At 39.8% G+C, this 15,739-nt stretch overlaps 2 protein-coding genes across 2 annotated transcripts in view; one reads left to right on the forward strand and one right to left on the reverse strand.

The window, feature by feature from the left end:
* Positions 1-4,837: 4,837 nt before the first annotated feature.
* Positions 4,838-9,264, reverse strand: rpl22 (ribosomal protein L22). The gene is made up of 4 exons (NM_001016655.2): positions 9,246-9,264; positions 7,369-7,473; positions 5,711-5,835; positions 4,838-5,036 (listed from the first exon to the last, which is right to left on the reverse strand). Exons 1-4 carry the CDS (start codon positions 9,255-9,257, stop codon positions 4,892-4,894), a joined length of 387 nt encoding a protein of 128 aa, NP_001016655.1. The 5' UTR covers positions 9,258-9,264; the 3' UTR covers positions 4,838-4,891.
* Positions 9,265-13,630: 4,366 nt separating this feature from the next.
* Positions 13,631-15,739, forward strand: part of rnf207 (ring finger protein 207) — a 58,592-nt gene continuing 56,483 nt past the window's right edge. Inside the window, exon 1 of the mRNA XM_002937546.5 lies at positions 13,631-13,754. The gene's annotated coding sequence lies outside the window, so the exon portion shown is untranslated. The remainder of the gene's footprint in view (positions 13,755-15,739) is intronic.

The following is a 15,739-nucleotide window of genomic DNA, read 5'->3' on the forward strand; positions in this document are numbered from 1 at the left end:
TATCATATTGTTCTCAAGTAAGTGACATTTTATCTGCAGCTTTGATAAAAAAAATTGGACTGAAAGAGACTGAAATGTCTGGAGACAGATCCTGTCTTTTGCCAGTTTTTCTGTTGCCTAAGGCAAACTGAGGGAACCTAGTTAGAAAATACTCGAAATTAGAGACCAAAATGTCAGTTTTTCTAAAGAAAGTGCGTTTTAAAGAATAATGGAACAAATATTCCTAGATTAAATGCACAGCGTAACACTTAATGTGACACAGGCATCAAAATAAAGTATTTTTAGCAGAGGACAATTTGTAGTGTCTGGTAGTCTTGGCAAAGTCATTACTTACTCCACTGATATAAATCAGCTTGCAGATTTTCTGAGGTAAGAAAGTGTAGGGCCCTTACATACAGATATTTTGATATGTTCCACAGCATGGGAACACTTGTAGTTAACGGAGCCCATTATATTTCATGTAGGTTGTACTCGGGGTCACACTAAGTGGCAAACACTAAATGCTGCAAGTTGCATCTCACCTGTGTTTGAAGGTTCAGAGAAACCGCACAAGTACAACCTACATAGAAATGAATGGGCTCTGCTAAAGGGGGACTTCACCCAAACACAACTTAAGCTTTTTGAAAAGTTAAAATATACACAGCCTTTTTATGATTTTTGATGTAATAATATGGTTTGGAACAGTTACCTAAGCCTGGCCCCCGGTTCTCCTGCTGTTCTGGCTGAGACAAAAAAAAAATGTAACAAAATCCCACAATTCCCTGCACGTGATGTCAAAAAGAAAAGTAACATCAGTGCTATGCATTGTGGGTTATGAAGTCCCTGCATGCTGTCTGTAAGCTGTGGAGAAGTTGTTACAATTTGTAACATCCATGTTTTAGTCCCTCCTCCCTGCCAGGATTTCAAATGACGCAGAAAGAAAAGAACTGTTTTGCAGCTGGATTGCAGCATATAAATATAGTATTTATTCATACATTTTGAAGGAACAGATTACAGTGAATGGTATATTAGGGGTTTGTGTGTGTGTGGGGCTCTAACACATTTTGGTTCGGAAGCAGAAGTTCCTACTTAACTCCTGCATTCCTGTGCAGTGGAAAGCATCCTGTAACGCTAGTGTTTTAAGGTGGCCATGGACAGGCAGATTTCAGCTGCTGATTCAGCAGCTTATCTGCCCGTTTATGGGCATACCCTAAAATTGTACAGATCTTGATCAGGCAGGTTTGATTTTCCCATCGGATCAGGGACCACATTGGCTCATTGATGTAGCCCTCAATAAGACAGCCTATATACCCGCTATTTTAATTAGCCTATTGCCCACCTTAAGTGGACATATCGTGTGAAGATCACCTCGTTTGGCGACCATGCTCTTAGCATGTATGGCCTTAAGGGCCATTTTTTCATATCATCCAATTACTTAACCAGCAGGCCTAGCTTGGGATCTGGTCACATACAACTGGTATCAATCCAAATGTGATTGCAAAGAAGTGTACTTGCCCTTTCCTGTTGGTAATAACCTCTCTCGCACACACAGACACATTTGTTGAGCAAGTGTTTATAGTTAATGTATGGCGAGCTTAAAGGAAGTGTAAACGCACAAAATAAAATCAAGAAAAATTGCTGGTCTGACCACAATTTACATAATTTTTTCCCAAGTTTTCAAGATACCCTGTATTATCCATTTTTACAGAGCTAATATAACAAATCTGGTACCACCACCAGAAACTGAAGTAAGGAAAGTTAAGTCAGTGAAAAGCATTATCCGACATTTACTGGTCAGTGACATCACAAGATATGAATTTGTTGAGGTTTTACTATAGATATGGTAGGTTTTATTAAAAAAAAAAAAAAAAAAAAGGGAACACGAAAGTAAATTCCAGAGATGGGGTACAACTGTGGCAAGGTCTTGAATGCATGTAGTGCAATGAATGTGTGCCAATGTAGAGACGGTATGTCAGAGAAGAGCGATTGCTAAGGTGTAGGAGTTTGGCAGAAGAACTCTGAGGTACCAGCTTGGACACTGGTCTCTTATGATATTCTGCATTCTGTACATGCCACAGTGCACAACAAGGGGCCTAATAGTTCATGTCACTCTGCTTCCCAGTGTCACACACTAAAGTATGTGCAGATCAGTCCTTAATTCAACCCCTTCAGCTATCTGTGGTACTCTGAGGTTTTTAAAACATGTTTGAGTTGAGAACTTCTGCCACACATGTACAAGAGGTATAAATATACAACAAGCATAGTGATCACAGTTACCAATAATTGGAACACATACATCAGCTCACTAAAGCAGCATATCAAAGCTCCGACGTGATTACCGATCGTAAACCTCCACTAGGACAGAAAATATCACATTATTATTACTTCCTATATTTATAGCCCCACAAATCTTTACAGAAATAGTACGCCTTTCATATGTTAAAGGAGAAATAAACCCTAGTACAATTTTGCATAACTAAAAGATTCTACAACAGCAATATACATTACGATTGTAGTTATTTTAGCTGGGATTGCTACTGAAAGCAGTATATGCCTGACTTTTGCTATTGTCTGCACTGCTCCACTGAAAATGATGCACGAGACAACTTCACTCCAGCAAAGACTCCTCGCACACTTATGTTCTTTTACACATCTGTTAATAATGGAACATACATTTTAAGGAACTGGAGTCTTAAGGTGGCCATACACGGGCAGATATTGAGGTCCTTTAGACTGATTCTGCAGCTTATTTGTCCATGTATGGACACCCCCGACAGGCCTAAAATTGGGCAGATCTCGATCAGGCAGGTTTGATTTTCCATAGATTGGGGGCCACATCGGATCGTCAATGCAGTCGTCGGTCCGATGGAGCCTGCATGGGCATATCAGAAGATCCGCTGGTTTGTCGACCTCACCTAAAAAGCGGATTTTACAGCGCATGGCCACCTTTATGTGGAGGAGAAATGATTTCTGCTGCCCTGTTTCAATGGTATGTGTAGTCAAGATTCACAATGCAGTGAATTACAAAGGACAGGCAGTTACTGATTTCACTTGCAATTTACATTTACAAATAACTTTAAAATAAAATTGCTGCCAGATGAAATTGCATTTCCTTCACTCTACACACAAACTTTGTTCAGTAATCATGACCGTTCCAATGAACTAGTTAGCATAAGCTTCTCAATAATTGGAATCATTAATTGAAATGCATCATGAGGCAGTTGCAGGTAGAGGTTTTTCTATTTGATCTAACTTGTAACACAGATTGGTAAAGGATCTAATAACCTTGCCCTGAGCTTATACGCACACTTTTGCTCACCAAACAGAAGCCAAACATCAGGATCAGTATTGTGTTCCCACTGGTGATTTGTATTTTCTATGGCTGTATTTTTTTTTCATTTTTTTTTGTGTGGCGCCATTAAATTGTTTTAATTTTAGTGCTAGTTTTACCACTCATATCAAACATGCCCATTTTTACTTGGTTATTTAATAGCACTATTTGTGTAAAAATAACTCTTTGGGGAGATGGGAACTGGTATTTTTAGTCTTTCTATATAACAAATGTACATATGTTATCCGCTGTGCATACAATACACTGCTCTACTATGTTTAAGATATGTACATATCAAAAATTTGTGGCTTAGTGCATTTTTCAAAATCACCCAGTAATTAACAAGCTACACTCTAAATTACTGGGGCCTTGTTACTATTAGACTTAACACAACAGACCAAGATGTTACATTGCTGCCAAAACAAGGTACAGCCTTTATCACTTTCCGACCCTTACAACCCAGCCCTGTTTACAACAATTGCTTCTAGCTACAAGCAATGCTGAAATCAGAGCCATCAAGTAAACTGACATTGCACTGACCAGAATTTACCACACAAGGGCAGCCCCCCCATTTGGTACTAAATCAAAACCATCCCACACCAAAATTTAAGAGTCAGCTTCTAACATTTCTATTACATTTATGGATGCACCTGCAAGCATTTATCCAACATGTTTTCTCAGTGTCCGATGTGGTCTATCACAAGGAGATATTAGAGATGTTAGCAAGGGCTGGACATGGGTTCTCCCCCAGACAGATTCAAATTGTGAATTCCAGCCATCATTAATTTTATAAATACCTGGAGCCAGATACTTGGAGACAGAGAAAACCATGGGACAAGCCTAACAGAATACAGTTCTCATTGGAATTGCCCTCGAGATAAGCAAAAAGAAGATAAAGCTATCAACATCCTGGAAAATACAGAGTTTATCATCTAATTATTCCCAGGAAACAAAATACAGGTATCGGACCCCTTATCCGGAAACCCGTTATCCAGAAAGCTCCGAATTACGGAAAGCCTGTCTCCCATAGACTCCATTTCAATCAAATAATTCAGAATTTTAAAACGGATTTCCTTTTTCTCTGTAATAATAAAACAGTACATTGTAATTGATTCCAACTAAGATATAATCAATCCTTATTGGATGCAAAACAATCCTATTGGGTTTAAGTAATGTTTTATTGATTTTTTTTTAGCAGACTTAAGGTATGGAGATCCAAATTAAGGAAATACCCCTTATCCGGAATACCCTTGGTCCCGAGCATTCTGGATAACGGGTCCTATACATGTACTATTAAATCAGGAATATATTTCACCTAGCTATTAAATATACCCATTGTGACTTGCAGCTTCTGCACAAGTTCAGCTTTGGTCTCCTTGCCTGTAGGTATATAGACCGGCATAGAAGGATATGTCCAATGCTGCCTGTGGTGGAAGGAGCAACTGCTAGTTAAAATGCTCATGGATATACACCATTAGATTCTTATTAAATATATATTATGCTAAAATATACACAATGACACTAAACTAAAGTATGTGAATATTTTATTTTCTTTACAAAAACAGCCATCCAGATCCCAGTTTAATCTTCATCTTCTTCCTCCTCTTCATCCTGGTTGATCTGGAAGTATCTGAGCTCGTAGCTTTCCTTGCTGTTTGCAACCACACGAAGCCAATCACGAAGGTTGTTTTTCTTCAGATATTTCTTAGTAAGGTACTTAAGATACCTAAAAAGGAGCCCAGAAAATGTATTAATATAATAAATCCCTTCTCCCAGTTCCCCATTGGCACCAAATCGGAACCAAAATGGATATGCTGCAAAGACTGGTAGTCATTATGAACAGGAAAATAATCCATAGCAAAGTGTCAGTATTAAGTTGCAACACACAAAATGTTTGGGACCCACACTTGCCCCCAGCCCAGCGATAATTACTAAGCCCAACACATGAATATTCCGACATGAATAAAGGCTCTTCTGTAGTTGTTTCAGTCACGTTGGGCTGGGGGCAGTGTGATCCTTCCATAGGTTGGAGTACTGTTTCGATTAAAAATTAGCATATAAAAGGACACTTGGTCGGAAGGAAAAGCTCAGCCAGAATCCACCTGAGCCCCCTAAGGGTGAATATACACAGAGCTATTAGTAACAGCTACTTGTCACGGCTACAGAAATAGACAATGCTGATTATTTACTGGTAAACCCATGGGTTTTGGGCCAACATGTGCTTCACTACAATTGCATTTTTCCCCATTCAGTGCATTACAGTATGGAATACAATCAAGCCTCATAGAAAAAGAACACTGGCTTCTAATTATTTTTATCAGATCACCTATCTAAAGGGGCAATTTAATCTCAGAAGCCTGGAGTCCAGTGATGTATTTTTCTGGTAAAACAAATACTCACCTCTTTGAAAATGGAACCTCTGAAGACACAGTGATTTTACTCTTGCTTCGCTCAATAGAGACTACTCCTCCTCCCAAGTTGCCGACCTTGCCATTCACTTTGATACGGTCGTGCAAAAACTGCTCCTGTAACCACACTGTTATGTTAGTAATGAAAATGGCAAACATCTCAGAGAAAAAAAACACACTAAATTGGTGTAGAAAATTGTGTTTTAAAGGTGAAACGAGGTTTTGCACAATATTTGGTGCGTATACGGTGGGTTGACGAGGCAACCGATATCAGCAAGCTCCTTTGATATCAGTCATCTAGTTGATCGCCAAAGGTGGAAATAGTCAGATAGGGATAGAATTCTATTGTTTCTACCCACATATCAGACGATTCAGCTATTAACGTTAGTGGAGTGGACGAACAATCTTTCCTGCAAGCAATGGTCGAGGAAAGATTTTTATTGTAATGTGTATGGCCACCTTAAGACAGAGCAAGAGAGACCAATTTCTCTAACTGTGCTAAGGGATTTCATTTTTTTTTGTTCTGCTCTCATTGGCAGCAGTTTGGAAGGATAGAATAATAGGAATGGGTGTGAATAAGATTGACCATAACATTTGATAATAATAAAATTTAAGCCTTGCATATGTTCTGTTTGTTGCCTGCCTGTCAGTGACCCTAACAATTAAAAATCACAATTTTCCACTTGAGACAGAAGAGATACAAATAGGAAAGTTAATTCAAAAAGAAAAAAAAATAGGAACAACCCGAAACACAGCTTATAAATAGGCCATACTAAGGTTAAACTTTACCTTTAACTTTAAAGAGATACTGACACCTGAAATGTAACTTTTTTAAATATATCACAACAGAGTCTTTGCATGCTATTTATAATAAATAAAAGTATTTGCCTGATACTATATTACCTATCAGATCCCCTATGTTCCTCTATGAGGGGGCTGCCATATTTGTGCAGCAGGAGTCCGTTAGCATTAGAAGCTATAACTGACAGGCTGAAAAGGGACAGTCAGGTTGGCAAAACTGTCATGTTTAGGAACTTCCAGTAACAATTACTTACAAAAGTAAGCCTATCGGTTAAAAATGATTAACATGACCTATAGGTAACTTTATATGTACATTCATATTTTAAAAAGTTTTTTCGTGTCGGTATCACTTTAAAGTGAATTTCTTGAAGAGCAAGAATTATTAAAGGGAACATGCTTCACAAAAACATCCAAATTAGCATGCAAACTCTTGAAATCTGTGGAGACTTTTCAACAACATGCAGTTTGCTTGCTCTGTATATTTTCTGGACTTTGTTCTGCAGCTCTCTGCTTTAGAATAGTAAGCTTTAGAACTGCTATCAACCTGCTGGGGTTATGAGACTAGGAGAAAATAAATACATCAAAGCCTATAGAATGTTGCTAAAATACTACTTTCAGCAACATACTATGAATTACATTTTTAGCTTAACTTTTCATTTGAGTGCCACCTTAGCCTGTTTAGTTTAGAGAGTCTTTAGAAATGGCACCTAAAGTGCCGCGGTGCAGCTCTACCTCTCCTGCACCAGAGGAGTTTATTGTAGCTTGGGAGGAGTTTTGGGTGGGCTTTAGGCTATGCATCTGCCATCAAAAGGAGAAGGCTGTGGGTGCAATGGAGGAAGCTTAACTTACGAAATTAGCAGCATCCATGATGCCATCTTCCACTGGATGAGTACAATCCAAGGTGAATTTAAGCAGTTGCTTCTTTTTCTTGCTACCCTTGGTTACGGTCTTCTTCTGCAAAACCAAAATAAAAAAAGCCATAAGGACATAACTTAAGTAATGCCTGGAATTTTGTCAAAGGAATATGCAAGCTTGCTAGTATCTTCATATTTAGTCTAGTTCAAAAGGTTTCAACTCCTTAAAGCCGTCCCAAAACAGTGGATTAGACATGGCCACATCAAATGCATTTTTATGTCCCATAATGTCATTCCTTCTATATTTTTTTTTCCTGTGCTCTTAAAACTACAGCACAAGAGACCCTGGGGCACAAATATGAATTCATATGAAAAAAGTGCAGCAGGGTTTAAGGGATAATTGGCATAAGTGACCAATGCCATGCATGTATGTAAATAATTAAGGAACGTCATGGTATGCAGCAGCAAAATGCTTTTTTTTCAGTGCAGTACCATTCTTACATTTTATATACAGTCATGAAAGGAAGATATATTTATAGTCCTCAGTCCTACAATATAGCTTTCTGTTGGATCACTGCTACATAGACTGCAATCTACGCAACTTAATGTTAAACTTAAAAAAAACCCCAAAAAACTACTCTCCTTTAAACATTTTTTCTTACATACAACGAAGGGCTGTGACCAGACCATGAGACCCCAGACAGACTGCTTGTGGTTCATAGTTTTGCTACCACAATAGCATCCATGCTGCCCATTATCTAGCCCAAGACTGGCTTTTCCATTATTCCCATAACCACATGGTAGCCTGCATATAAAATGCACATGCTGTACTACTAGATCATTGGGATACCCAGTTTGTACCACTACAGACTAAAGCATGCATCAGGAATGAGTGCTAATCAGCCACATGGAATTTGTATTTTATTTATATTTCGTTTTAAAGAGAAACTCTGGATGTTTGGTGGTAGGACCAAACTGGATAGGTGTGCCACCTAATTTACTTATTTTTAGATGGCAGGACTGTTATATTGCTTTAATTACACCAATTTGCCAGTTGAATGGTACTTTTGATACCATAAGAGATTCCATATACTGACAGCAGTTAGCACGTAGGTGTGTTGCATACATGCCAGCGCAGAATGCATTTACTTGCTCATCAGCTGTACCTCATATGAACATTCTGCATGCGTAGTTCACCTTAAGTTTTAGTATATTCCAGAATGTCATAATGTGAGAAACTTTCAAATGACCTTCAATTGCAAAAGCTTTTGTATTATTCCAGGTCTTTTTTTTTTTTTTTTTTTGAAGGGGCAGTCACAGGCCCCAGAACTAAAAAAATACTGCTCGGGGAAACTATCAAATTACAAAATGAAGGCCAATTGCATATAGTTTCAAAGCTAATCTAAAGGCGAACTGTCCCATTCTGAAACCCGGGCAGCCAGAGCCAAATGATTCTGTAGGGGAGATCGGCAGAGAGAGCCGAGACAGTGAAAGCCAATGTGCTGCTCCCGCACCCAGCCTGTGCCCCAGTCACTGCGCCCATAGAGCATTTCAGCAGCCAGTCTTCTAAATGTGTGCCTTGACTCGCTCCCCTTTATACAACAGTACCCCCCAGCTGCCGGCAGAAACCCCCCTCCAACATAGACTAGCCCGCTGACTGTAGGGAAACCGGCCGATCGCACTGAAGAGACCAGGCCGCACTGCCCATGCTTAACGTGTTGCTCCCTCTCTGGCCCCAAACTGCCGATCTAAGCACTCATTGCACCACGGCCCGGTTGATGGACTCCCATTAACCATGCGTACAGTCAAGAAGCGTCAGTAACCATGCCAGAGACCCTTTGTGCCCCAACAAGAGAGGAGCTCGGTACTAACCACAGGAGCCATGGCGACTCGAGGCGGATGAAAAGGAAGAAGAAGGGGCTGCGCATGCGCTAAGTAATCGCCTAAGGCAGAAGCAATCGAGCACTGACACTAAGCCATAGCGCATCGACCGCCGAGTGTGCACATTTCCTGTAGTTGCAAGTTGATTCTTTACTTAGTCTGTAGATGGGAGGATCCTGATTTTTGCTGTAGGTTGGGAGTTAATTTGTAGCGTTGATAGTAAATGCGGCAGTCACAGTTACTGCAGAGAGTTACTGCTGTGTGCACTTGAGTAAAGTCACTTTTTTCTACAACATTTCTGGAGTGCTGCTGTTTTTTCATTTTATCCTAGTTACTGCAGAGAGGATCTTGTAACAGCTGTGTAAAACCCAGAGATGCCAATTAAAACTAGGCGGTTTAGGTAATACTAATTCTTAATTGTTGCTAATTACTGTTAATGCAAAATGGCAACATGAAATAATGTTTCAAAATCTCCCTGAGGGGATCAGTTTCTCTGGTAATCCCTAATAGTTTGGGGAACCCCTTAGCGGCACATAGGCTCCTAGTCCTTATAACCTATGCCCCTGTGTGGGATAGCGTGCCCTACTGGCGCAGTGAGGTGGTGAGTGAGAGGGAGCAAATGGCTCTTCCACCTTAGCCTCCGACGGCTGGGTGACTCTGGGAAAAGCCTGCAGAGCAAGGTCCCAGTAACCAAGAGTGCCCTGAACGAGGCATCCCTCATGAAACTTGGGGACCCATGTGAACAAGGGGTTTATACAGTGATAGGTATAGCATTTAGAATAGTACACACTAGTATTGTAAGGCAGACAGTCAAGATAGGACTGATATTCAACATAGGATTGCTAGATTGGAAGTATTTGTTAGGTCAGTGCTGTTCAAATTCTATGGTACCGGGGGCTGGAATTTTTCTGGCCTTTGTGGTGGAGAGACAATAATGGAAGCCAGTTTTGACCACTCCTTTTTTAAATCCACACCTATTTTAGCACAAGAATTTTTACGACCATAACCACATTAATGTGGAAGACGTTCATTAAGTCATATTAAGCCACACCCTTAAATCCATAACCCCTAGCACATAATTACACACCTTAGGGACCCCCTAATAACCTTTTCCGAATGCTAATAAACTCCCAGAACAAACCCCTACTAAGTTAAACTCCCACAGGCAGCATAGGGCAGGCAGACTATGGCACAGACAGACACCACAGAGCAGGCAGAGTATGTACTGCACACACAGGCAGGGTAGGGCAGGCTTTACAGGTGTGAGCGGTACAGGGGCTTATGGGTGTGAACAATACAGTACCTTACAAGTGTGAACAATGCCATGTCTTAAAAGACAATACATGGGTATACAGGTGTGAACAACACAGGAGGGGCAGTAAATCTCAGTACAGATACTGTACCATTTAAAGCTTACACAAAGGTAAGCACTCACAGCAGCCAGACGGATGGGGCCATACAAGGGGGGGCCTGTGGGCCGCCAGTTAGACAACGCTGTCTTAGATTAGGCTCTCACCGAAAGTGAAGAGGGTCACAGTTTGGAAAGGGACTAGAAGCCTCTTGAGGTTTTCACTGGAGGGTTTTCAGCCCACCAAAGGGTATCTTAGAAAGGGTGAACTGCAAATATGTCTCCATAATAGTGTTAGTGTGTTCTGCTCTGTGCATGATTTTTGTTGCAACTCATACACGTCTACGCCAATGTTGTACTGCGTGAGTACTACCTCCGTGTATTTTATAAATCAGTGTTTATTGTAAAAAAACGTATTAGGTGTCCTAATATCCCAATTTGCAGCTTGAGACGTGTATTGCAACAACACCTCTCCCTTCCTCCACACACTAATGCGAGGGCCCAGCTGAGTGTCATAATGTAAAGGCTAAACTCGATGGGAGATTTTGGTCCAGTGTCAGACTGGGGTATGTGGGGCCCACTGGGCCCGCCACCTTGTGGGCCTCCACCCCATTTCCCACTTGGCCACAAGTCAAGATCACAGTGTAACTCTGCCCCCCAAGCTTCTTTACTGATGTGATCAGAGGAGGAGGAAGGACTAGAAGCAGAACTGGGGCCTACAAGGGCTGGCCCTACTGGGGAAAAAATGCCGGCCCAGCCCGAATCTGTTTTAATTAGATTTTGTGGGTCAGATTTTATCTCATATTGTCCTGCAAAACCATGTAACTCCACACAACATGAGATTTATTAGGATCTTACAAAATCTGAGCTCCATGGCTGTAATATGATGTTGGATCAGATAAAGTTGTATGAAGTGTTTTGTTCCTGCATCCCCATCAGACAGACAATGTATTTCAATGAGAGAAAAAAGTCACCATCAGATTTTATCACATTGGATAAAGATGCAGCATGCAGCGTTCCCTTCCAACAGGCGTGTTGTGTCAGATGCCAATTCTTTCATGTAATTGAAACATCAGATTTTTGTATCAGTTACATTATATTTTAACTCATGCAACTCCATCCAGCTTGTAGGAGCCAACACCATCCTACTAAATCTCCTGTGGAGTTTAGCCCTTACTGTGCTCTTCTTTCTGAGATGTTTAAATGCTGTTTGGGGTAAAAAAAGGGTTTCACAACAAACTAGCAATAATCTTAGAGCAGACAACTGTAGTTAATATAATTAAAGTTAGCTCTCACATAGGCAGCAGATGTTTTTGAACATGAGGGGACAGAATGGAAAATTATAAATTACATAAACAGCAAGGCACATGTACTCCCACATGTTACTCTGATGTTAAGGCAATGTCACACCAGGCTTTTTGTTGTGAGGACAAAATGCTGAAAAAGTCCTCTTCATTGCCAGTAGTGAGAATTGCTGCATGTAAAACATTTAAATTGTGTACTGTAACTGTGTGGAGGTTCCCTTTTACTCAACAAAACACAGGCAAAAATGTGTCACAACTGTCATTGACCTGAAGCATTGGTATTCAGTTTTTTTTTGCTTTAAACCCCAATTGAAGGTCCAATCTTTGGTCAGGGACCCTTTATCTCATAAAACGAGTACAAATATAGGCAAATATTACCTTAACTGACCTTTAAGTTGGGCTTTCAGGTGTATCTAGGAGAGCAAATGTCCACTCTTCTCAAATATGTGAAGGAATAAATGCAGAGGTCCCCATGTTGTGTGCCGGTCAGTTTGTTTTTTTTCTTTTTTTCACTTTAACTGGTCTCAAGGCAGTGTGTAATGATACCCCACACAAATTATATACAGCTGAAGGACATTAAGTACAGTGAGAGAAAGTGTAACCAGACAGCCTAGACATGCTATAATCTGTGAAAGGCAGTAGTTACTAGCACTTCAAGTTCATTAGATGCAGCGAAAGGCAGTGTAAACAAACATACTATACACTGTGAGAGACAGACCTCAGGAACATTATATACAATAAGAGGCAGTAGGTACTGGCACACCAAGCAAACAGTGTGAGGCAGTGGTTACTGATTGCCAAAGCACATTATGTTCAGTGAGAAGCATTGGGTACCGATAGTCCAAATGGATACAGTAAGTAGCAGTGTGCATGCTTCCCCTATGTACCCCATATATAGTAGAGAGTCAGTAATTACTAGTGCCTAAAGTACATTATATACAGAATGGGTACTGGCATATCAGGCACCTCTATATTATACTCAGTGAGAGGAACCTTCTGTTTTTGCTTAGTTTAATATTTGCTTTTACCTTCTTTCCTTTCCCATTCTCTTCGCCCACTTTTTTTAATTTGCCATGGAAGCTGTTTCTTTCAGAGCTCACTGCAAGCGTTTTCTGCTATATTTGCCAGAATGCTGCAGGCACTGGTTGTTTTGCTCTTTTATACTATCTTCTCTTACAGACCAGTGGTCAGCTGCATGGTTATTGGATACTCTGGAGAGTAAAGGTGTAACCTTCCTATAATTAACTTTCCCAGTGCCCCTTACTAATCCCCTTTAATCTTCCTGTTTTGCTTTGCAACTTAATTTACCTTGATTTTCTGTTGCTTTCTTTTGCGCCATATCCTGAACATACTTTTTCTGACTTTTATGCTCATACTCCTTTTCTCCCAGATCTATACCATGTGATACTAATAAAGGCTTTTTAAATGTATTTCTTTGATGGTGCTGTATCTTGCATCATGACATACATAGCTGCTTGCAGCAGACACCATGTGACTTACACCTCTTACTTGAACTTGGTAAGTTTGGTGAGTGCTGACTGTTTTCCTTTTCAAATTCTGAGTTATCAAGATTATAGTTTAAAAAAAAGCACAACTTCTTTTTTATATACTGCACAACTTTACACAATAAGCTGTCTAATGGGCAGCGTAAGATATATTCTTGTCACTCTGTACCCTGCCTGCACGTCACTGGCATTATTCTGGCCCCAGAAAAGGGCTTTGCATTTCTGTCATTCCATTGTCTCAAACAAGTGAGTGCTGGGACCACTTTAACAAAGTGCAATTGGAAATATCCAGCAGTAGAGAAAAGTACAGAGAGGAACCCTCTAAACTCACAAAGAACTTACAGTAAGTTCACTTTCTGCTCTGACTTTCCTAATAACACAGTTTGGTTTTTTTTTCTATCATTGGTAGGCACAGCACATAAATCTTTGTTTCAGTCTGGGAAGAAGAGGTTTTGTCAGTAATTTAAGACCATTGTTACATGGGGGCATAATCAAACAGTTGGCAGGCGTCTAAAGCAGCTAAGAATATAAAATAATGAACTGCTGCCTTTATATGTGTTTCTGTTGCTAATTTTACATTATAAAGAGCTAGATCGATATTATGTCCTTGAGACTTCCATAATAACCTTGTGTCACAGAGGGGGAATGATCAGATCATTCTATGTTGGTCTGCGCGTTCAGTTTTGAATGTTATTAAAATAAAAAGCTCAGTGTAAGATGAATTATTGTGAGGTTATATTTATAAAGAGTTTATTGATTAAGCTATTTTCTCTCTATGTTATTTGTAACAGCCTAGGTAACACTGCAACTGCTCTGTACGTTGTATTAATATTTAGTGTTTTGCTGACCAACTGAATTGCTCACCTGCCACAGATTAAAAGAAATCTGGAAATCCAGTGCACTTTATTGAGAAAGTTCCAAATTATGGGAAGGCTGTCATCCAGAGTCCATTTTAAGTAAATAATTGTTATTTATAAATATGATCTCCCTTTTCTCTGTAATAATAAAACAGTACCTTGTATTTGATGGTAAGTAGGCTACATGAATCCATATTGATGACAAAACAATTCTATTGACTTTATCTTATGTTTTTTAAGCAGACTTAGGGCTCTGGTATACAGGGAGATTAGTCGCCCGCAAATTGCTCCAACGCGTATGCCATCCCACCGGTGATTTACATTTTACATTTTCGCTGGTGGGATGTCATATCGGGGAGATTAGTCGCCCGCAACTAATCTCACTCGTGTGCCAGAGCTCTTAAGGCAGTGATCCCCAACCAGTGGCTCGGGGGCAACAAGTTGCTCTCCAACCCCTTGGATGTTGCTCTCAGTGCCCCCAAACCAGGTAGTATTTTTTAATTCCTGACTTGGGGGCAAGTTTGGGTTAAATAAAAACAAGATTTACTACCAAATAAAGCCTCCTGTAAGCTGATAGTGTGCATAGAGGCTCCCTAATAGCCAATCTCCTCCATTAACTTTTATGGTAGTTATGTTGCTCCCCAAGTGTTTTTACATTTGACTGTGGCTCACGAGTAATAAAGGTTGGGGATCCCTGCCTTAAGGTATGGTGAACGAAATTACACAAAGATCCCTTATTTAAAAAAAAACAGCTTCCAAGCATTCTGGATAATAGACCCTATACCTGTACCTGACTTCCAGTCTTCTTTGATCTTTGACCATGCTGTGTGTTATCTGGAAAGATTGAACAAACTAACTGGGAAACAGTTAAATCATGTTTTGGTAAAAAGTGGATAAAAAAAAGAAAAATACATAAAATATAACAGTATTAAAACTAGTTTTTCAGATGCCAGGGTCAGTGATATTAGCAACCATGTAGATACTTAAAAGGTTTATTTGGAGAAAGATGAAAATAAAATGTAGACCATATTGAAAGAGTAGCCATAATGATCATTTGGTAAATTATTACTGGCTACAGTTTTCGTGACTTGCTTCTATAATAAAAAGACTTCATAATTAAGTCTTATGCTAGTTAACAAAACTGTAAAATTAAAAGATAAAAGTTCAAATAATTGTTCAACTAAGCATTTTTGCTATTTATATTCTTTTTTCCTAGTTTTCAAGATATTATTGCAATAGATGTTTATTGATTTCTCCATAACAGGTAACAGTGATTACAGTGATTACTTACATCTCAGTGATTACGTACATCTCAGTATCGCGACATACAATACCCAAGGGATGGGGAGGGGAATTGTTAATAGGGGGCAAGGTTCTTTGGGTGAAGGCATGCCGCACAGCCGCATGTAAAATTTGCTCACATATAGAGCACTGGGGAGGGGATGCACAAAAAACTTCCTGTCCTTATATG

The sequence above is a fragment of the Xenopus tropicalis genome, chromosome 7 (genome assembly GCF_000004195.4).
Source record: "Xenopus tropicalis strain Nigerian chromosome 7, UCB_Xtro_10.0, whole genome shotgun sequence".
Lineage (NCBI taxonomy): Eukaryota > Metazoa > Chordata > Amphibia > Anura > Pipidae > Xenopus > Xenopus tropicalis.